Source organism: Enhydra lutris, unplaced genomic scaffold (genome assembly GCF_002288905.1).
Source record: "Enhydra lutris kenyoni isolate GAN:26980312 unplaced genomic scaffold, ASM228890v2 scaffoldscaffold66, whole genome shotgun sequence".
NCBI lineage: Eukaryota > Metazoa > Chordata > Mammalia > Carnivora > Mustelidae > Enhydra > Enhydra lutris.
In genome coordinates, this window is record NW_019154150.1 from 10,403,304 (window position 1) to 10,425,155 (window position 21,852).

The following is a 21,852-nucleotide window of genomic DNA, read 5'->3' on the forward strand; positions in this document are numbered from 1 at the left end:
TTAATGTTTTGAGGAACTTCCACACTGTTTTCCGTAGTGGCTGTACCAATTTACATTCCCACGAACAGTGCACAAAGGTTCCCTTTTCTCCACATCTTTATCAGCACTCATTATTTCAATTTTTGTTTTTTTAAAAATAATAGTCCTTTTAACAGCTGTGAGGAGATTGTCTCATTATGTTCTTGATTTGCATTTTTCTGGTAAGTAATGATATAGAGCATCCTTTTATGGACCTGTTCGCCATCTGTGTGTCTTTGGGAAAATGTTTATTTAGGTCTTCTGCCCATTTTTTTTTTTTAAAGATTTTATTTATCTGTTTGACAGACAGAGATCACAAGCAGGCATGGAGGCAGGCAGAGAGAGAGAGGAGGAAGCAGGCCCCCCGCCGAGCAGAGAGCCAGATGTGGTGCCCAATCCCAGGACCCCAGGATCATGACCTGATCCAAAGTCAGAGGCTCTAACCCACTGAGCCACCCAGGCACCCCCTTCTGCCCATTTTTTAATACGATTTTTTTCTTTTTGCTGTTGAGTTGTATGAATTTTTTATATATTAGCCCTTTATCAAATATCAGCCCTTACCAAAATACCAGATCAAATATTTTCTCTCATTTAATAGGTTGCCTTTCCAGTTTGTTAATGGTTTCCTTTGCTATCAAGAAGCTTTTTAGTTTGTTGGAGTGCCACTTGTTTATTTAGGTTTTGGTGTCAGATTCAAAACCATTGCCACACCTTTGTCAAAGAGCTTATAGCCTTTGTTTTCTTTGAGGAGTTTTATGGTTTTACATCTTACATTCAGATTTTTAATCCTTTTTTTAAAAAGATTTTATTTGAGAGAGAGCACAAGCAGGGTGAAAGGAAGTGGGGAGGTAGAAGGAGACTCCCTGTGGAGCAGGGAGCCCTCTGTGATGTGGGGCTTGATCTCAGGACCCAGGATCATGACCTGAATCATAGGCAGATGCTTAAATGACTGAGCCACCCAGGCACCCCATTTTAAGTTAATTTGTGTATGGTGTGTGATGGTAGTCCAGTTTCATTCTTTTGTATGTGGCTGTCCAGTTTTCTGTGCACAGTTAAATGAAGAGACTATCCTTTACCCCATTATATGTTCCTGGCTCCTTTGTTGTAACGTAATTGACCATATATGCATGGATTTATTTCTGGGCTTTATCCTGTTCCATTGATCTTCATGTCTGTTTTTATACCAATACCATACTGTTTTAATTACTATACCTTTGCAAAAATAGTTTGAAGTCAGGGAGTCCTCCAGCTTTGTTCTTCTTTCTCATGATTGCTTTGGTTATTTGGGTTCTTTTGCAGTTCCTTACAAATTTTAGAATTATTTGTCTAGTTCTGTGAAAAATGCCCTTGGCATTTTGATAGGGATTATCTTGAATTTGTAGATTGCTTTGGGTAGGATGGACATGTGACAGTATTAATTCTACCAGTCCATAAGCACAGAGTCTCTTTACATTTATTATGTATTTTTCAATTTCTTTCATCAATGTCTCATAGTTTTCAGAGTACATGTCTTACACCTCCTTGGTTAAATTTATTCTTAAGTATTCCTTTATTTTTTAAAGATTTATTTATTCAGTTGAGAGAGAGAGTGCACAAACAGGGGGAGGGCCGGAAAGAGAGAAAGAGAATCCCAGGCAGACTCACTGAGCATGGAACCTGATGGGGTGCTCAGTTTCATGACCCTGAGATCATGACCTGAGCCAAAACCAAGAGTTGGATGCTTAACCGACTGAGCCACCAGGCACCTGCCCCAGTATTTTATTATTTTTGATGCAATTGTGAGTGGGATTGTTTTCTTAAATTTCTGATAGTTTATTTATTTGTATATAGGAATGCAGTAGATTTTTGTATATTGCCTTTTATCCTACAACTTATTATTTTATTGGTTCTAACAAGTTTTTGATGGAGTCTTTAGGATTTTCTATATATAATATGTACTCTGCAGATAGTGACTATTTTACTGCTTTCTTTCCTTCTTCCCAGTTTGGATGCCTTTTATTTATTTTTCTTGCCTAATTGCTCTGGCTGGGATTTCCAATTTTATGTTGAATAAAAGTGGTTAGAGGGGCGCCTGGGTGGCTCAGTGGGTTAAGCCGCTGCCTTCGGCTCGGGTCATGATCTCAGGGTCCTGGGATCGAGCCCCGCATCAGGCTCTCTGCTCAGCAGGGAGCCTGCTTCCTCCTCTCTCTGCCTGCCTCTCTGCTTGTGATCTCTCTGTCAAATAAATAAATAAAATCTTTAAAAAATATATAAAAAAAAATAAATAAAAATAAAAGTGGTTAGAGTGGGCATCCGTGTCTTGTTCCTGATCTTAGAAGAAAAGGTTTCAGCAAGTATGATGTTTGCTGTGGGCTTGTCATATTTGGCCTTTTCTCTGTTGAGTTACGTTCCTCTGTACCCACTTTGTTGAGAGTTTTTATTATAAATTGTTATTGAATTTTGTCAAATGCTTTTTTGGCATGTATTGAGATAATCATATGATTTCTATCCTTCATTTTGTTAGTGTGTATCACATTGACTGACCTACAAATGTTGAAACATCCTTAATCCCTGAAATAAATCCCATTTGATCATGGCGTATGATCCTTTTAATGTATTATTCAATTTGGTCTGCTATACCTTGTTGAGAATTTTTCTGTTTATGTTTATTAGAGTATGGCGTGTTATTTTTGCATATGTGTGTGGTATCTTTGTCTGGTTTTGGTGTCAGGGTGATGCTGGCCTTTTAAAAGGAGTTGGGAATAGTTCCTTCTGTTTTTGGAAGAGTTTAAGAAAGGTTGGCATTTTTCTTTGAATGTGCAGTATATTCAAAGTGAAGCTGTCTGGTCCTGGACTTTTGTTTATTGGGAGGTTTTTGATTACTGATTAAATCTCATTACCAGTAATTGGTCTGTTCAGATTTTCTACTTCATCATGATTTAGTGTTTGTAGGTTGAATGTTTTTAGGAATGTTTCTGCTGGGTTCTCCAATTTGTTAATAGTTTTTCATTGTAGTGTCTTATGATTCTTGTATTTCTGTGCTATCAGTTATAACTTCCTTTTGATTTCTGATATCATTTATTTGAATCCTTTTTATTTATTTCTCAGTGAGTCTAGATAAAGATTTGTCAATTTTGTGTATCTTTTTAGGGAACCAGCTCTTAGTTTCATTGATCAATTTTCCATTGAGTTTTTAATCTTTATATCATTTATTTCAGTTCTAATCTGTTACTTCCTTTCTTCTGCTAACATTGGACTTCATTCATTCATTTTCTAGTTCCTTGGGGTATGTGTAAACTCAGGTTGTTTATTTGAGAATTTTCACATTTCTTGAAATAGGCATTTATTGCTATGAACTTCCCTCTTAGAACTGCTTTTGCTGCATCCTATAAATTTTAGCATATTCTATTTCCATTTTTATTTGTCTCCAGATCTTTAAAATTTTTCTTTTGATTTCTGTTTTGACCCATTGGTTGTTCAGTAGCATGTTGTTTAATCTCCACATATTTGTGAATTCTCCAGTTTTCTTTGTGTGTGGGGAGGGGTGAGGTTTTTAAAAATTTTGTTTGCATACAGTTGACACAATGTTACATTAGTTTCAGGTATACACCATAGTGATTCAGCTTCTCTATATGTTATGCTACATCCACCATAGTGTAGCTACTATCTATCAACATACAATGCTATTATAGTATTGTTGACTCTATTCCTGGTGCTATCTGTGCCTTCCAGTTTTCTTTGTGTAGTTAATTTCTAGTTTCATATTGTTGTCGTTGGAAAAGATGCTTGATATGATTTCAGTCTCCTAACTCTATTAAGACTTGTTTTGTAGCCTAATATATGATCTGTGTTGGAAAATATTCTGTGTGCACTTGAGAAGTATGTGTATTCTGTTGCTTTGCATGAAATGTTCTGTATATTTCTGTTAAGTTCATTTGGTCTAAGATGTCATTTAAGGCCATTGTTTCCTTACTGATTTTCTGCCTGGGTGATCTATCCATTGATGTGAGTAGCGTTTAGAGTCCCTTATTATTATTGTATTGCTGTCTGTTATTCCTTTTAGGTCTGTTAATATTTACTTTATGTATTTAGGTGCTCGTATGTTGGGTGCATAAATATTTTTAAATGTTTTGTCTTTTTTTATTGGGTTGACCCCTTTATCATTATGTAATATCCTTCTTTGTCTCTTATTTTACTGTCTTTGTTTTGAAGTCTTACTTTGATAAAAGTATTGCTACCCTGGCTTTTTTGTTTGTTTGTTTCCATTTGCATGGAATATCTTTTTTCATCCTTTTACTTGCAGTGTGTGTCCTTACATCTAAGTGAGTCTCTTGCAGGTGGCATATAGATGGGTATTGTTTTTAACTTATTTAGCCATTCTGAATCTCTTGATTGGAAAATTTAGTCCATTTACATTTAAAGTAGTTACTGATAAATATGTGCTTGTTGCCATTTTGTTCATTGTTTTCTGGCTGTTTTTGTAGTTCCTTTCTGTTCGATTCTTTTTTCCCTGTTTTCTTTATATTTTGATGATATTCTTTGGTAGTGTGCTTATCTTTATCTTTTGTGTATTTATTATAGTTTTTGCTTTGTGGTTACCATGGGGCTTACATAGAACAACTTATAACAGTCTGTTTTAAGTTGATAACAGTTTAAGTTTGATCCCGTTGTAAAGCTCAACATTATAATCACTCCTTGACATTTTAAATATTTTTTTTAAAGATTTATTTATTTGATAGACAGTGAGAGAGGGAATACAAGCTGGGGGAGTGGGAGAGGGAGAAGCAGGCTTCCCACTAAGCAAGGGAGCCTGATGTGGGGCTCGGTCCCAGGACCCTGGGATCATGACCTGAGCTGAAGGCAACCACTTAACCGGCTAAGCCACCCAGTCACCCCTATCTTGTGTACTCCTTAATTCATTATTGTAATCATAATTATTTTTACTACTTTTGTCTAACTTCCATCTAGCTTTATAAGTGATTATACAGTAGATGCAACAGCCACCTCTCTCAGTCTTGAAGGGTTAGCCTCATGTAGGAGATAAGCCTTGTTGTTCAACCCTGCCTCAGCTTTTGGTTGTCTCTTAAACCTTTATGCTTGTCCAAGCATCGTATTATGTTTAGAATAGTTCTCAGTAGTTGAGGTTGTGCTACCTACCTGTCAGTAGTTCAGAAGGAAGGATCTCAGCACCTAGATTCATGCTGATTGGAAGCCAGACCCTCAGGCATCAGATTTTAAAAATATGCAAACGTATATAGTCTTGTGGGATTGCAAGCTAGTGTACGCCCTGCAGGCCACCAGAGGCAGGGAATCTGGAGGTGTACCTTGAATGGGGATCACAAAAATCAGGGTTCCAAATGAAAGTGTGAGCTCTTTTCTGGGTGATACTGGCAAGCTAGAGCAAGGCAGAGGAAGGGAGAGCACCATGGTGGCATCCACTGCCTTTGTTCCCTGAGAGCAGCTCCACAGGCCACAAAATTTGTGCCAAACCTGAAGCCTGCCCCTCAGGCCAAGTTCCAAGACAAGCAAAGAGGCCTCCTTTACGGAAAGATTGGGGGTGAAGTTACACTTCAATCCACTGTCTATGTAGTACTCCAGGGGTTGGTAGTCTGCCAAGAACCCTCTCTCCAATTGCCATAGTCCTGTGGGATCCAGGAATGCAAGCTGTCTTGGCCACCAAGGCCAGGTGATCAAGGGGTGTCTCCTGGGCAGTAAGTGGCAAAAATCAGGACACGGAACACAGGTAAAGTTCCCCTCCAGGAGACACTGGTGCTCTGGAGTATGGCAGAGGGTGAGCTCAAAGACGGCTTGAGGAAAGGATTACATTCTGCATTTAGGTGCATGTTTAAGTAGCAGCCTTCCCCTTAGGCCAGTCATGATGATTAACCAATAGGTCTCCTTCACACAAAGTTTGAACTCCTGTGTCTCTTGCTGTGCCCTTGGGGGTGGTTAGCTATTTAAGAACTTTTTCTCTGTTGGTTACAGCCCTATGGGATCCTTGGGCACTGTCCACCAGAGCCAGTATAGCTGTGTTCCCTGGCAGCAGCTATAAAAATTGGGGCAGCAGATGGAGATTTGAGCTCCTTTCTGGGTGATATTATTAATTACAGTCTCATGGGTCTAGGAACACAAGCTCCCCTGACCTCCAGAGCCATGTGATTAAGAGGTGTCCCCCTAGGTGGCAACTGCAAAAATCAGGGCACCAGATGCCTGTAAAAGCTCCCTTCTGGGAGATACTAGTGCTCTGGAACATGTCAAAAGGAGCGTGCAAAATGGCACCCGCCAGTCTGTGTCCCCAGAGAGGGCAGGCTCCTAGGTGTGTATGTTAAATTAGATGTCTCCTCTTCAGACCAATGCTTTAATAGAAGCAGGTGAGTCTCCTTCACTTGAAGTCTGGATGTAGTTGGCCACCTCTTCAGTGGGCCCTGGTGTGGTTGAATCAGGCACAGGAACCCTTTAAGAGTGGCTTCTCAGGGGGTGCCTGGGTGGCTCAGTAGATTAAGTCCTCTGCCTTCGGCTCAGGTCATGATCCCAGGGTTTTGGGATCGAGCCCCACATCGGGCTCTCTGCTCAGCAGGGAGCCTGCTTCCCCCTTCTGTCTCTCTGCCAGCCTCTTTGCCTACTTGTGATCTCTGTTTATCATATAAATAAATAAAATCTTAAAAAAAAAAGAGTGGCTTCTCAGATTAGTGATCTGATTAGTGTTTTGTGGGTCTCAAGATGTGAACCTTTTGGCTTTCAAAGTTAAATATCTGGGGGGCTTGCTTTCAAGTATATATATCTTAAAAGTTGGGATACTCAATGTGGCTTTCCAACCCTTCGGTCCTCAGAGAGAAATTCTGGGTTTTGAGGTTCCTCTCAGTTGTTGGTTGTCATGCTGGGGATGGGATTTATGACAAGGTTGTGTCAGCATTTCCTACCCACTTCATTGTGGTTTTTTTCTCTCATTTGCCTGATGTGTAGCTGTCACTCAGCCAGGCTTTTTTGTTTTTTATTTTTAAGAGGAAATTGTTCCATATTTAGACTCAATGTGTCCATGGGAGGAGGTGAGTTCAGAAGTATTGCCACCTTGAACCAGAAATCAATGATTAGTTTCTTTCATGATATTGCTAAACAGAAACAAAAATGAAACGTGTTCTACTTTTTCACTTTTCTACTCAAAAATTTGCATTTTGAATATTCTTTTCTGTATCATATTGTTTTAACATATAGTTTTTTTTAGAACCCTTTAAATATTAATTGCACCTAAGTTCTTTGGTACTCATCTGTATTCATTACTTCACTTATAATGTGAATTTTTGTCACATACACATGTGTGTGTAGGGAAATATTAATGTGTATGTCCTTTCCCCTAGACTGTAAGCATCTGGCAGGCAGGGATTTTGTTACTCATCTCGAGTCTTGAAGACCTAGCCATATACTTGGCACATACTAAGCACTGGTAAATTTGAGGGAGGTGACATGTGGTGGGGCAGGGAAGAATCCAGTTGGGAAGAGGGAGTGATGACATCTTAAAGGAAGAGCTGAGTACTCATGTAAGTGAGTTTAAGTAATAGCCTGGTCCCAACTCAGAGCAGTCCCACTGGGAGGAAGTAGCTTGCTACATTAGATACAAAACTGGTTTCCTTTGACATTGACTGTATTTTAGTGATTTGGCTTTGGCATAATAACTAGTTTTTCAAACATGATTTCTATGCATGTGCATTAACATTCAAGTTAACTGGTTTTCCTTATTGTTTTTACGTTGAAGTAAACAATACTGTTTTTTTTTTTTCTCCTCCAAGAAGAACAACAAAGGAATTTACAAAAGTGTTTCTTAAATTAGAAGTAATGAAGAAGGGATTTTTTTCCTAATTCTTAGCAGGCTTGATTTAGATGGTATCCCACAACTGTCAAAGGAAATGCCAGATATAGCTAACTGTCAGTTAAAATCTGGGCCCAAGGGCACCAGGTGGTTCAGTTTGGTTAAGTATCTGCCTCTTGATTTTGGTTTGGGTCATGATCCCAGGGTTGTGAGATTGAACCTCATGTCTGCCTCCCTGCTCAGTATGGAGTCTGCTTAAGATTCTCTTTCTCCTTCTGCCCCCTGCCCTCCACCCCTGGCTCTTTCACCAATCAATCAGTCAATCAATCAGAAAGAAAGAGAGAGAGAGAGAGAAAGAAAAGAAAATAGGATAAAATAAAATAAAATAGAATAAAATAAAATAATATAAAATCTGGGCCTAGTTGAATATGTAGCTGTAGAGGTGATTCTTTCAAAGGTGCCTAAACCACATTAACAAGACATCCACACAGGATATTCCATGGTAGACTGAAAACTGTAAACCAAGACTTTGGGTAGTAACATATTTACAAGAGTTTGTGGTTGATGGTGTTTTAGGAATAGAGGCCGGGTACAAATGAGCCTCAGCAGGGAGATGGCTCCAAGTGAGCCTCAGTGGGGAGATGTCTAAGGAGGCTGGTTACTAGACATCTTTGCTTTGCTTATGTTGCCAGAAAGAGTTTGTTCTTTTTCAGTTGGTCTAAGTTTCATGACCAGTGGTATTTCAAAGTATATTTTCCAAGTGTCCTAACGGTTCATTGCCTTATTTTATGTCATTGGGCCTCTCTCTATTTGTTTTTTGAGGATCATGTTTCTTGGTTCTGTCAAGTCAGCATCTGTTAAATCAGATACTCATTTGTTGCTGTTTTTCCTGTTCAGTCTCTTACTCAGCAAACACTTGTCCTGTCTTCATTACTCAATCTGATCAATATTCTAATTCCAAATGTTCTTTTAGCACAAAGGTTATTACAAGATTTATAAGAGCAAGAAGAGGTCTGGATTGCTCTGTATAATAAATCATGGCAGTTACTAAGATAAATGAAGAAATGTAGAATGGGCAATAGCCTTTACTAGGGCAGTCAAAACAGAAGAGAGAGATGATTTGTATACCAAATTTTCTAAGTAGGATTTTTGGACCAATAAGTCACGTATACTTTTGCAGGCTTGTCTGTTTTTTGGTTTTTTTTTTTTTTTTGCAAAGTTCAGGGCAAATGGAGAGATTACATGGTTTTTAATACATTACACAATGGTTTCCCCCCCCCCCCCAAAAATAGAGTTTAGTTGAACATTTTACCTTAAAGAACCACTGGTGTGGTTTGGGGACAGATGTATAGATGTTCAGGTTTGCTGAGCCAGGACAAAGAATCATTTCCTGATTTACACAGCTTATCTGAAGGGTTGAGAAAAACCTCCACAATGTCTTGTGATCAGTAAGTTGAGGGCTGGTTGATCAGTGCTGTGCCTAACAGTATCTCCTACTTTGTATTAATGGATATTTTCTGGAAATCGAATCCTAATGTAGAAAAGGGCAGAGTCCTTAACTCACAGGCTTTGTGTTCAAGTTCTGTCACCACACTGTTACATACCTGATGGTCAAGCCTGGGAACCCTAGCTTAAGGGAGAAGAAACTGCTTAATGGACTTTATGGGGTGGGGACAGAGTTGGGGAGGGGACAGTAGTATGGCGGGAATAGCGGCCTTGGTGTTAAAAGTGGGACATGAAGGAAGGTGTTTGAGCATAGTTGCAAATGACAATAGAAACAGTGGTTTGTGTCTCCAGAAATATTTAGGTATTTGTTTCTCCTTCAGAGGTAGTTTTCTCAATACTCTGTTGCGTCTATGATGTTCTTTTTGCTCTGTTCATTAGCACTTTTTCTTTTTTTATCCTAAAGGCTCGTGAAGAAGAAATGACTGCTAAAGTAATGGACCTGCAGACTCAGCTGGAGGAGCTACAGAATAAGTACCAGGAAAGGCTGCAGCAGGAGGACAGCCCTGGCAATGACAAAGTGAGAGGAACTGGACTCTGAAATCTTATCACTCTCTTAAGACTAAAACACTTAAATTTTTATTTTCTTGTTATTTCATTTTATTCCTTTTTATTGTTTCTTACAGACTTTAGTGTAGTATATACTCATTTTTTTCTTTTCCCTTTTCAGATAACAATTATGGAGTTACAGGTAAGTCATTGAATTTGACTGAAAACAGTATATTTTCAGGAGTATTTTGTGGGTTTTTTTTCTTAAAGATTTTATTTATTTGAGAGAGAGCACAAGTGGGGGGTGGGACAGGGGCAGAGGTCCAAGCAGACTCTCCATTGAGCCGGAAGCCCGATGCGGGGCTCAATTCCAGGATCCTGAGATCACGACATGATCCGAAGTCAGGTGCTTTACCAGCTGAGCCACCCAGGTGCCCCAGGAGTATTTTGTGTTCTAAAAGTTAAAAACAAAGATAATTTACCAGGCAATGATGAAACGCATATGCATTTCAGATCTGACTTCTTGTTTTTTTAGACACAACTAGCACAGAAGACTACTCTAATCAGTGATTCAAAGTTGAAAGAGCAAGAGTTCAGAGAACAGGTACAGGTTTAATTGGTGCCTTTTATTTTGAACTGACTTAATTTATGTTTTTATGTACTTGGATCTCATTTAGCTAATTTTTAAAAACGAACTGATATAATACTCATTTAATAGCTGGCTTTGCAGTTTTGTCTTACACAAGAAATTTTATTTCCAAATATGAAGTTGCTGGAGGATATCTCTTAAATTCATGATCACATGTATTTAAACAAGAACATTTGCATCTTATTCTTTCTAGTGTTTAACATCTTGGATAAAATTATGTGTTTATTTGCAATGACTTAAGTTTTAAAAAAAGATGCTTTTGTTTTTATCAGAGGGAAAATCTGTTGACATAATCTTTACTACTTTTTCCTAGTAGTTAAATTGTCTTGATATAATAAATTTTATCCATATATTATCCAGTAATTAGATTTAAATAGGACTGTGTTTATATGTCTAGAAGGATGCATAAGCATGAAAATACCAGTATGTGAATCTGTGGTGCATCATCTGCAGTAGTCTTTTTGTCCAAATTCTGGAGGAATAGTGATACAAGTCAGCAGGCTCTTTGAAGGTTACATCTCCAGGGATTTTCCAGTTTTTGTTTTGTTTTGTTTTAAAAATTATTTATTTGAGAGAGAGAGCGCACATCCAAGCAGGAGAGGGACAAAGGGAGAAGGAAAGGGAATCTCAGGCAGCTTTCCCACTTAGTGCAGAGCCCAACATGGGACTTGATCTCACAGCTCTGAGATCATGACCGGGGCTGAAATCTAGAGTCAGGTGCTTAACCGACTCAGCCACCCAGGTGCCCTAATTTTCCAGTTTTCTTAAAAGTCATACATACAAAAATCTTGCCAGTTGTTGAAATTAGGTGATGGATAGATATATATGGGCATGGATTGTACTATATTCTCTGTGGTCAATTATGTTTGAAAACTTTTACAATATATACTTTTTTTTTTAAAGATTTTATTTATTTATTTGACAGATAGAGACCACAAGTAGGCAGAGAGACAGGCAGAGAGAGAGAGGAGGAAGCAGGCTCCCTGCTGAGCAGAGAGCCCGATGCGGGGCTCGATCCCAGGACCCTGGGATCATGACCCGAGCTGAAGGCAGAGGCTTTAACCCACTGAGCCACACAGGCGCCCCCAATATATACATTTTTTAAATCATAAATATAGATGCTAAGTCCCAATGCTACTTTATTTTTTTTCTATTTCCCAGTGGTTTATCTTTTCTCATTTATTCTCAAGGTTACTGCTTTAAAACTCCCTTCTTATAGCATCCTCAAATCTTTAAACTGTGCTAGCATGGCAATTTTTGTATTAGTTATTTTTGTGGTGGTGAAACACACATAAAATTGACATTTTGACCAATATAAAGTGCACAGTTCATTGACATGTAGTTCATTCACAATGTTTTGAAAATTATTATCTAGTTCCAGAACATTTCATCACACCCTATAAGGAAACCTCATACCTGTGAAGCAATACTCCCCATTACCTCCTGGCAACTACTAACTAATCTAATCCTGCGTCTATAAATTTGCCTCTTACAAGTATTTTATATAAATAAAATCACATAAAACATAACCTTTCTTATCTCGCTTATTTTACTTAGCACAGTGTTTTTAAGATTCATCAGTGTAGCATGTATCAGTACTTTATTCCTTTTTATGGCTGAATATTATTTCATTATAAGGATATACCTATATACTTCATTCATCAGTTTATGAATGTTTGGATTATTTCTTCCTTTTGGGTATTATGTATAGTGCTGTCAGGAACATCCTGTACAAGTTTTTATTTGAGCACCTATTTGCAGTTCTTTGGGGTATATACCCAGGAATGGAACTGTTAGATCATTTGGTAATTTTATGTTCAGCTTTTCTGATGAACCACCAGAATACATAGTGGCACCATTTTACGTTCCCACCAACAAATTCATATAAGGATTCTTATTTTTCCGCATCCTCACCAACAAGTTGGTATGAACTATCTCATTATGGATTTAATTTGCATTTTTCTAATGACTAAAGTTGGACATCTTAATATCTGCTTGTTGGTCATTTGTATGTCTTATTTGGAGCAACTCTGTTTAAGCCCTTTGCTCATTTTTTAGTTGGGTTATTTGGTTTCTTGTTCAGTTGTATTCTTTATCTATTCTGAGTACAAGTCCCTTATGAGATAAGGAATTTGCAAGTATTTTGTCCATTCTTTGGGTGGTCTTTTCACTTTCTGATAATATCATTTGAGGCACAAAAGTTTTACTTTTGATAAAGATCATTTTGTATATTTTCTCTTTTATTCCCTGTGCTTTTAGTGTCATATCTAAGAAACCATTTATATTAATTATATATGCCTGTATTCTGTCTTTTAAGTATGAAAGAATCTAGTAGCTATAGCAGTCCTTTCTTTTACATATGGTTTCCATATTAATCTTATGATATGATTTGAATATTTGTTACTTTTAGATTCACAATTTAGAAGATCGTTTGAAGAAATATGAAAAGAATGCATATGCAACAACTGTGGGGACACCGTACAAAGGTATGAATGATCTCTCGTGTTATCCGTGGTTCTCTCTTATTGCTGGATTTATGGAGGAGTTTTATTTTTGTCTTTGCTAATCTGCTCTTTACAATGAGTATATTTTACTTTTGTAATTCACAAGTAACAGCTAGTTTTAAGGAAGGAATGATAGTAATCTAAAATAAAAATAACGCATATTTGTTACCAAAAAAAAAAAAAAATCAAAACAGTGCTGCAGTGTGTAAGTGGAACTGCAGGTTCCCACTTTATTCTGCACTCTCCAGATGGAACCAACCTTTATGTATATTTTTCCAGACTCTTCTGTATGTTTGCAAACACTTACATAATCTACGACATGTACTCATACAGACAGTTATATCTTTTAGATGATTCTGTTTTTTACTATTACCGTAATGCTATAATTACTAATATTAAACTCAGATGAAGGAGAAAATGATTCCATAAAAATTCTTGTATTCAAGGTAGGAGAGGGTGATTTGGAAACATTCTCTTGCTTGAAATAATATATGCCACTTACAGAGGATTTTAAAGATGAGCCTGAGTGTTTATATAGTTGTTCCCTTGAGATAACCATGATCTTTGAATAATCTCATAACAATTTTCCCTTCTGTTTTGCTGCCTCACTTCATTAAGAATAGTTTTATTTTGCTAAATGTTTTGTAAAGCTTTCTGTTTTTTCAGGAGAGCCCTAGGGCATAAATCTAAATCATTTTACATTGTGTTTTTGAAAGCTCTTACTTATCGCAATGAAATAACACAAGATATTATACAATTTTTAATTAAATTAAACGAGGACTTGCTTTGGATTCTCTCCTGAATGCTCTTTAAAAACAAAAGAAAACCAGCTTGGAAGTGTCCCTTGGCTCATTGCAGAGAAGACTCTGGCTATAAGGAATGTTTGCCATATCTAAGTCAGCACATACGATTGTCAACTCAACTGCTGAGTCAGTGCTTAGTACTACATAGAGAATAATATTCATTCTTTTCATTTGTCTCAACTTAAGATTTTTATAATTTTCTTTTGTGCTCAGTTTTGAATTGTAAAATGAACACACGTGTACAGTGTATTTATTAACACATATGCAAGTCTCCTCTACCATCCAAAAGTAGAGCATTCCTGTGATACCTTTCATAAACGAAAATGGTGTAGAGCAAAGAAGCAATTACAGTTAGTTTATATGGAAAAAATTTTTAGCATTCCTAGACCCAAAAAATACCCTCTCTTAGGCTTTTCGGATACTTTAGGACACGTCTTACTAACAGATGCACAGAATAAGTCGAGATAAAACATAAATGCTTACGTACACAGTCCAGAGCTCTGGCAGCTTGAAACTGAGTGTGGTTCCTGGGGAGGGAGCTTGGTGGAGCCACTCCTGTTGCTGGAGGTGTGTGCTGCCTCCCTAATGGCTCACCACGAAACAAAAGCTGAACACTATTTTCACTTTTTGCCTTTTTCATAAAAGCCAAAAACCTCTTCAGATTTTTTCAGTTACCAAAGACAGGTACTAATGTAGGTTTTTGTAAAAGCGTCACATGAATTTTCGGATGGCAGGGGATACCTGAATAGCACTAAGTGCCAGGTCTTGTTTTGTATGTTGGCTCTTTTAATTCTCTCACAACCTGGGCAGTGTAATTGAATATGCACATTAATCTCTTCACCATGCTTCCTCTTTAAAGAGTAGAGTAGAATGAGCATCCACCAGGCAGGAAGAAATAAAAAGTTAACTAGTTCTTCAAAACCTCTGTGTAGGCCTCTGCAATAATAGCTTTATTCCTCTCCTCCATTGGCTTTTTTTTCCTGACTGTATGTTAACTGTTCTCTTGTTCTTTATTGTTTACCACCTACATATATATTGCTAAGCAATATTTTGTTTAGCTTTTGCTTGTTTTGGAACTTTACATAATAGAATCAAACTGTAAGCTTATATTTTTTCTTTTGCTTAAGTTTTGAGGTGCATCCATGTTGTGTGTAGCTCTGGTTCACTCATTTCCATTTACTAATTTTGTACATTCTTATACATGTCTCATGTGGAAGATTTTCTCTGTACAACTAAGACTGGAATTGCTGAGTCATAGGATATGAACATTCTTGTGCACATCCTATCCCAGGTTGGCCAAACTAGATACAATTTGAAGATAATGTAGGAAACTGTTTTCTATATTTTTTTGTACTAATTTTCATTCTCACCAGCTGTGGATAAGAACTCTCGTCACTCTAGCTCCTTAGCAGTACTGGATTTATTAAGGCCATTTAATGCTTCACTGATTAAATTCTGTGCTGTGACTTGTAATTTTAATTACATCGCTCTTATTCATATTCAGGTTGAACATCTTACTTGATTGTTCTTTTTTAAAAAAAGATTTTATTTATTTATTTGAGAGGGAGCAAGTGTGCACAGATATGGGAGGGGCAGAGGAGGAGGGAGAGGGAGAAAATCTCAAGCAAATTCTGTGCCAAGCGAGGAGCCTGACTTGGGGATCAGTCCCACGACCCTGAGATCATGACCTGAGCTGAAACCAAGATGTGGATTCTCAACTGGCTGAGCCATCTAGGCACCCCAGTAGTTCATTTCTTATTCACTCATTTTAGCTGTGTATATTTCTTTTGTGAAGTTCCTCTCCATTTCTTTTTTTTGTTTGTTTTCTAGAATTATCTATCATTTTCTCATTGATTTACAGGAGTTTTTAAAAAATTCTGAATATTCTAAAAAAAAAAAAAAAATTCTGAATATTAATCCTTGTTTATATATATATACATATTATAAAAATAAGGATTACTATTCAGAATATAATACATATACCTATATAGCATATATATAGTATTTATACAGTGTGTGTATATATATATATATATATATATATATATATATATATATATATAACAAAGATATTGTACTTGTTGCTATTTTCTTTCTTTATTGTCTTCTGTTCAAATTTTTTATTATGGAATTTTTTTAGACATACAGAAAAATAATGAATATGGTGTATAATGAACACACATGTACACATCAGCCACCCTCCAGAATTATCAAGCCATAGCTAATCTTGGTTCATCTCTACCCCAGCCTTTCCTATTCTTAGTCATTGGATTATTTTAAAGTAAGTCATAGATATTATATCTTATTTCATATGTAAATTTTTCAGTATATATCTATACAGAGGATTCCTTAGAAATAACCATGGTACTAATATCACACTTAAAAATTTCACAGTAATTCCTTAATCAAATAACCAGTCAGTGTTCATACTTACCTGTTTAGGTAAATCTGTTTACCTGTTTACTGTTCAGACTTTTGTAAATGTTTTCTGGTATTGGTGGTGGGAAACCGCTGATTTATTTGAATCAGTAGCCAGGTAGTACCCATACTACTTAGGTTGAGAAATCACTTAAATCTCTTTTTAAAACTCTAGATTCCTTGTCCCTCTCCCTTTCCTTTTCTCTTTCCTCTTGTTATTTATTTGTTAAAGAGACCAAATTAACTAGTGTGTAAGTTTAAGGCCTTCTGAATTCTCGATGCTCCATCCCCTCATAGTTAGAATGAGGGGCTTGGTCAGATTTAGATTTGTGTTACTCCAAAGGGAGCCAAACTGTATGTTGTTTCACATCAAAAGACACATGTTTTTTTTGTAACCACTTTTACACAGTTCCACGTGTCATCAGTCTGACTCATCACCTTTCACCTTAGATTTTAGCACCTGGTGGGGACTGTTTGCCAAGATCTGTTGTTTCACTAGTCATTGTGTAATGGTGATATTCACATTCTCCCATTTCTTGTGCAGATATTAACTGGTATTCTTCTGTAAATGGAAATGTTCCCACGTTATCTATGTGGTTACCTTGAAGTATAGCTCATACAGGGAAAGCAGAATAAGTTCTTTTTGCCTGACTTAGTTATTCCATATATTTTTTAAAGATTTTATTTATTTCCATATTTTTGTGTGTCTGTTTTAGCAGCTGTAGTCTGCTGGATTTGTCTATGCCTGCTCTAACACTTCACTCTATTAATTATGATGACTTAATAGCCTATCTTGCTGTTTAGCTGGGGAAGCCCTCCCACTTTATGTTTTTCAAGAGTATCTTAGCTATCCTTAGCTCTTTGAATGTCCATTTAAGTTTTAGAATCAGATTGTCAAGTTATACTCACAACAGACACCCAGAACTGAGAGGATTTTGATTAGAATTGCATTGAATGTGTGGGAAAATTGAAGAGAATTGGCACTTCTATGGTATTGAGTCTCCAACCCATAATCATGATATCTTTCAACATTTACTTAGGTCTTCTTTAATTTCTGTCAATAACGTTTATTGTTCTGAGTAGTTCTCTTGTACCTCTTTTGTTACATTTATTCTTAGGTGTGATTGTAAATGTAAAAGTAGTTTTTTATTTTTATTTTCCAATTAAATAAATTCATGTACAGTTTTAAAGAAAATCTGAACCAAGCCTGCTTTTAACTAAAATTATCTGTAATACACTTAGTTGATTACGATTGTGTTCAGTGTAGTTAAATTGATTTTCCAGTTGTACATTTTGGAATTGGGCCTATGTAATGTACTGTATTAAAAATGCTGAGTAGGAAAAAAAATGCTGAGTAGGGGCACCTGGTGGCTCAGTGGGGTAAGCCACTGCCTTTAGCTCAGGTCATGATCCCAGAGTCCTGGGATAGAGTCCCATATCAGGCTTCCCCTGCTCTGCAGGGAGCCTGCTTCTCCCTCTCCCTCTGCCTCTTCCCCTGCTTGTGCTCTCTCTCTCTGTCAAATAAATAAAATCTTAAAAAAAAAAATGCTGAGTAGGGTGCCAGGGTGGCTCAATGGGTTAAGCCACTGCCTTTGGCCCCGGTCATGATCTCAGGGTCCTGGGATCGAGGCCCGCATTGGGTTCTCTGCTCCTCAGGGAGCCTGCTTCCACCTCTCTCTCTGCCTGCCTCTCTGCCTACTTATGATCTCTCTCTCTCTGTCAAATAAATAAATAAAATCTTTAGGGAAAAAAAGCAATGGGTAGACAATCTGGCAAGCACCTTTATTTGAATAACTGATTTCCACTCTCATTGCTTAAAATCCAAAGTAAGAATTATGAGAAGAGGAAGAAATTTCTTTTATATGACACTCTTAGGGAGAAGACAAGAAAAAGGGTACTTGCATTGAAACACAGTATTAATTACTTGTCCAGGAAAATGGCTATACATAAGTAATCTACATGTTTATAATGATAAAATCAATTATTTTCTGAAAAGGGTACAATATTGTAAACTCTTGTATTTGCATCAACCTAAGGGAATGAAACACTTAAGTATGATATATAGATAAATGGCTTTTGAAGAGGAAATAGTACATTATCATTATTCAGTTCTGGTTGCTCTGTATTTGCAAAGTGTGGTTTGAGTGAACTGGGACTGTAAAAAAGTGTACACTTTTAAAAAATGAAATATTCCAAACATACTAATGCATGCAAAGTAAATATCACATGTGAGGGTTGGTTAACACCTATGAATTTGCCCTCTAGAACATTGCCAATGCTTCTTGTGCTGCTCTTCAGTCTCCTGTCTCTCTGTTCTCTCCCAAGGGTAACCACTGTTAACATGCTACAGCATGTATACAGTTCCCTAAAACAATTGACTTTAATGTTTTACATGTTTTGGGCTGTATAGAAATGATATACTGTATATATTCTGCATATTCCTGTCCTTTTTTCAACCAGCATTATGATTTTGAATTTCATTCTAGAAACCATAATTTAACCATTTTGAATGCTGAATTTAGTAATAATACATTATATCTGTATACCATATTTTATTTATTCTCCTGTTGGTGGACCTTTGCATTGTTTCAGTTTTACTTTTATAAACAGTGTAACTGTGAACATTGACTTCTGGTGTACATGTGAAGCACTTCTCTAGGATGTATTGGTAGGACTTGAATTTTTGCATCATAGAATATGCTCGTCTTCCACTTTATGAAGTTCTGCGAAGGAGTGCCAGATTGTTGTCTGTAGTGGTTGTGCCCATTCACACTCCACAGGCAGTGCACAGCCATTTCCATTGTTCTGCAAACTCACCAGTGCTTGATGTTATCTGACTGTTAGGATTTTACTAATCTTGTATGTGTCAGTAATACTTCATGAAGTTTCATTTGTTTCTTTTTACTGAACAAATGGTGGTTTGAATTCTAAGCCAAAAGAAATGTAAAGTTACAATGAAAGGTCACTTTCAGCTTTGGCATTTAGAGGTTCAGGTATAGTTCATCGTCCAACAGTAGAAGCTTTATTGTATTATCTTGCTGCATAGTGTGATTTCCTATATTCAGTTTTTAAAAAATCCTTGGTTATCAAGGCATAAATTTACACGTAATATTCAGTGTGATTTCATATACCTGAACTGTATTTATTGTTTCCTTTTAGGCTGAAATGGGCCTTGGTTAACAGATGGACTCTAACTTTTTATGACAGGCTTTAAGATATTGAACCAAAATATTTGAAAACCACTAAAATGGCATTCATATTTCATGCATTTTCAAGTTACTTTATCTGCCCTATGTATCCAAAAAGTTTTGAAAACTTGATTTAAACTTAAGTGCTTTTAGATTTGGAATACTAGAAAAACTGGAATTCTTTTTTGAGATACTAAGTTCTTAATAAATAAAAATGATTATTAATTTTAGTCATTGTGGAAAATCTGAAGTCAACCACATAATACTGAGAAAAGAAATACAGTTTTAAGGAATCTTTATATTCCCTAAGTATAGTCTTTGAAAATTGCCATGCCAAAAGGAGGAGAAGGAGGAAATAAATTTGAGAAGTTAAAATTGAGAAATAAAATTGTGTAATAATTCTTATTTTCTCTTTCATCAGAAAAATACTAATTGGAATGCTTTGTGTATGTATGTGTAATACCATACAGTATAATACAATTAATACAAGGGCGATGCCTCCTTTTATTCCTTTAATCTTTAGTTTGTCTAGTGTTTAAGTAATAAGTAGCTTATCTGGTTTTTCTTTACAATTTGGTCTGGTTTTTTTTTTATTTGACAGGTGGCAATTTGTACCACACTGATGTCTCGCTCTTTGGAGAACCTACCGAGTTTGAGTATTTGCGAAAAGTGCTTTTTGAGTATATGATGGGTCGTGAGACTAAGGTATAAATCATTTCTGATGATTTGGCATGTGGCTTAATTTAAAAGGCAATGTGCCTGCTTTTAGTACTTTAATACACCTATTGATGCTGTATTTTTACTGTTGGCAGACCATACATGCTAATAATAGATAATAGGTAATTTTGTTATTGTTCTTAGCTTACAAAATTGTATTGACAGATCCTGCTTATATTTGTTACAGTTATAAAATATTAATTTAAAAAATACTGTTGGGTGATGAGTACTAAAAATTGAAATTTCATTAACTTAGTACTTTGTGAAACATGTGGCTATTTTTATTTTTGACCTCAAATCTTTAGTTAGATTTCATTATCATGGAAACTTTCAGGGTAAGGTAAAAGTATTGGGAATGGTTATAATTAAGAATTAAGTAATAGACCAGAGAATTAAGTAGTCACTTAGAGATATTTAGAAATACTGTACTTTAGTCACTGTGAGAAAATCATTCCTATACATATGGAATATCGATCTTTAAAATTACTACATTATATAAGTAAAGTGCTTGGCTAAATATGTTTTCTGGAATGTTAAATTTATTGTAAGGTTCTTGAGTATATACCTTTGTCTTACTCTTGTTTGCCTCCCCTGCAGTATTTTTTTTTTTTTTTTTTATTTTTATTTATTTATTTGACAGAGAGAGATCACAGTAGACAGAGGCAGGCAGAGAGAGAGAGAGAGAGGGAAGCAGGCTCCCTGCTGAGCAGAGAGCCCGATGCAGGACTCGATCCCAGGACCCTGAGATCATGACCCGAGCCGAAGGCAGCGGCTTAACCCACTGAGCCACCCAGGCGCCCTCCCTGCAGTGTTTTTAAAAGAGCCTTATATTGGACTTTTGATAAATGTATCTTTTTTTTTTTTTAAGAAGATTTTATTTACTTATTTAACAGAGAGAGCACAAGTAGGTAGAGCAGGAGGCAGAAGGAGAGGGAGAAGCAGGCTCCCTGCTGAGCAGAGAGCCCGATGTGGGACTCGATCCCAGGACCCTGAGATAATGACCTGAGTCGAAGGCAGAGGCTTAACCCACTGAGCCACCCAGGCACCCTGATAAATGTATCTTGAATTGAACTGAATGTATTTAGGGAAATTCATGAACCTTTTCTCAAAATTTTACATTTGAAGCAATATTTTTCTGACAGGACTTCAACTTTTTACTTTCATAAACTTCTACATTGTCCATATACCTTGGCTGAGAATGGGGTCATGAGTTTTCCATTTTTAGAAGCAATCAGTATCTTAACTTATGGGTCTGGTGGGGGTTACTAAGTCAGAGAGTGGTAAACCAGTTCAGGGATGAATTTGGCAGATATATTTAAAGCCTAAAAAGTAGGGTATAAGGGCATAAGAAAATCTCTTAAAAGAATATTATGAATTTATGGATTATAGATTCAGCTAAACACTAGGAGTTATAGGGCTCCAAGTCATTTGAATCCTTAATATCTATAGAAATCTCACTTCATTGTATCAAATAGTTTCAAATTAAAGTAATGTCTAGTGTGATCCTGAACATGTACACAGGAAGGTATGTTAATTCATAGTAATTCAGGTTTTTTTTCTTAAAGGTTTTTTTTTAATTCTAAGAATAGCCAAGGCTAATTTTCTGCTTTTTAAAGCTAATGAAATATAACGATCTCTTATTAAGTCTTTATTGGATAGTAGCCTGTATCTGAGGTGGGGTAGATAATTTAATGTTACCTTGTTATTGCAGGGAAGGGAAAGGGGTGTATCTTAAAAAAAAAAAAAGCTTCTCAGAACTTTAGCTCTATTGGTTCATTTG

General features: G+C 36.5%; 1 protein-coding gene across 3 annotated transcripts in view; it reads left to right on the forward strand.

The window, feature by feature from the left end:
* Positions 1-21,852, forward strand: part of LOC111159002 (golgin A4) — a 129,297-nt gene that overhangs the window by 93,896 nt on the left and 13,549 nt on the right. For 2 of the 3 annotated variants that reach the window (XM_022521363.1, XM_022521365.1), the window contains 5 exons: positions 9,711-9,824; positions 9,975-9,995; positions 10,329-10,397; positions 12,853-12,928; positions 19,957-20,060. In XM_022521363.1, the coding sequence (XP_022377071.1) occupies positions 9,711-9,824; positions 9,975-9,995; positions 10,329-10,397; positions 12,853-12,928; positions 19,957-20,060 (384 nt within the window). The remainder of the gene's footprint in view (positions 1-9,710; positions 9,825-9,974; positions 9,996-10,328; positions 10,398-12,852; positions 12,929-19,956; positions 20,061-21,852) is intronic. The other variant, XM_022521364.1, reaches the window with a different exon arrangement.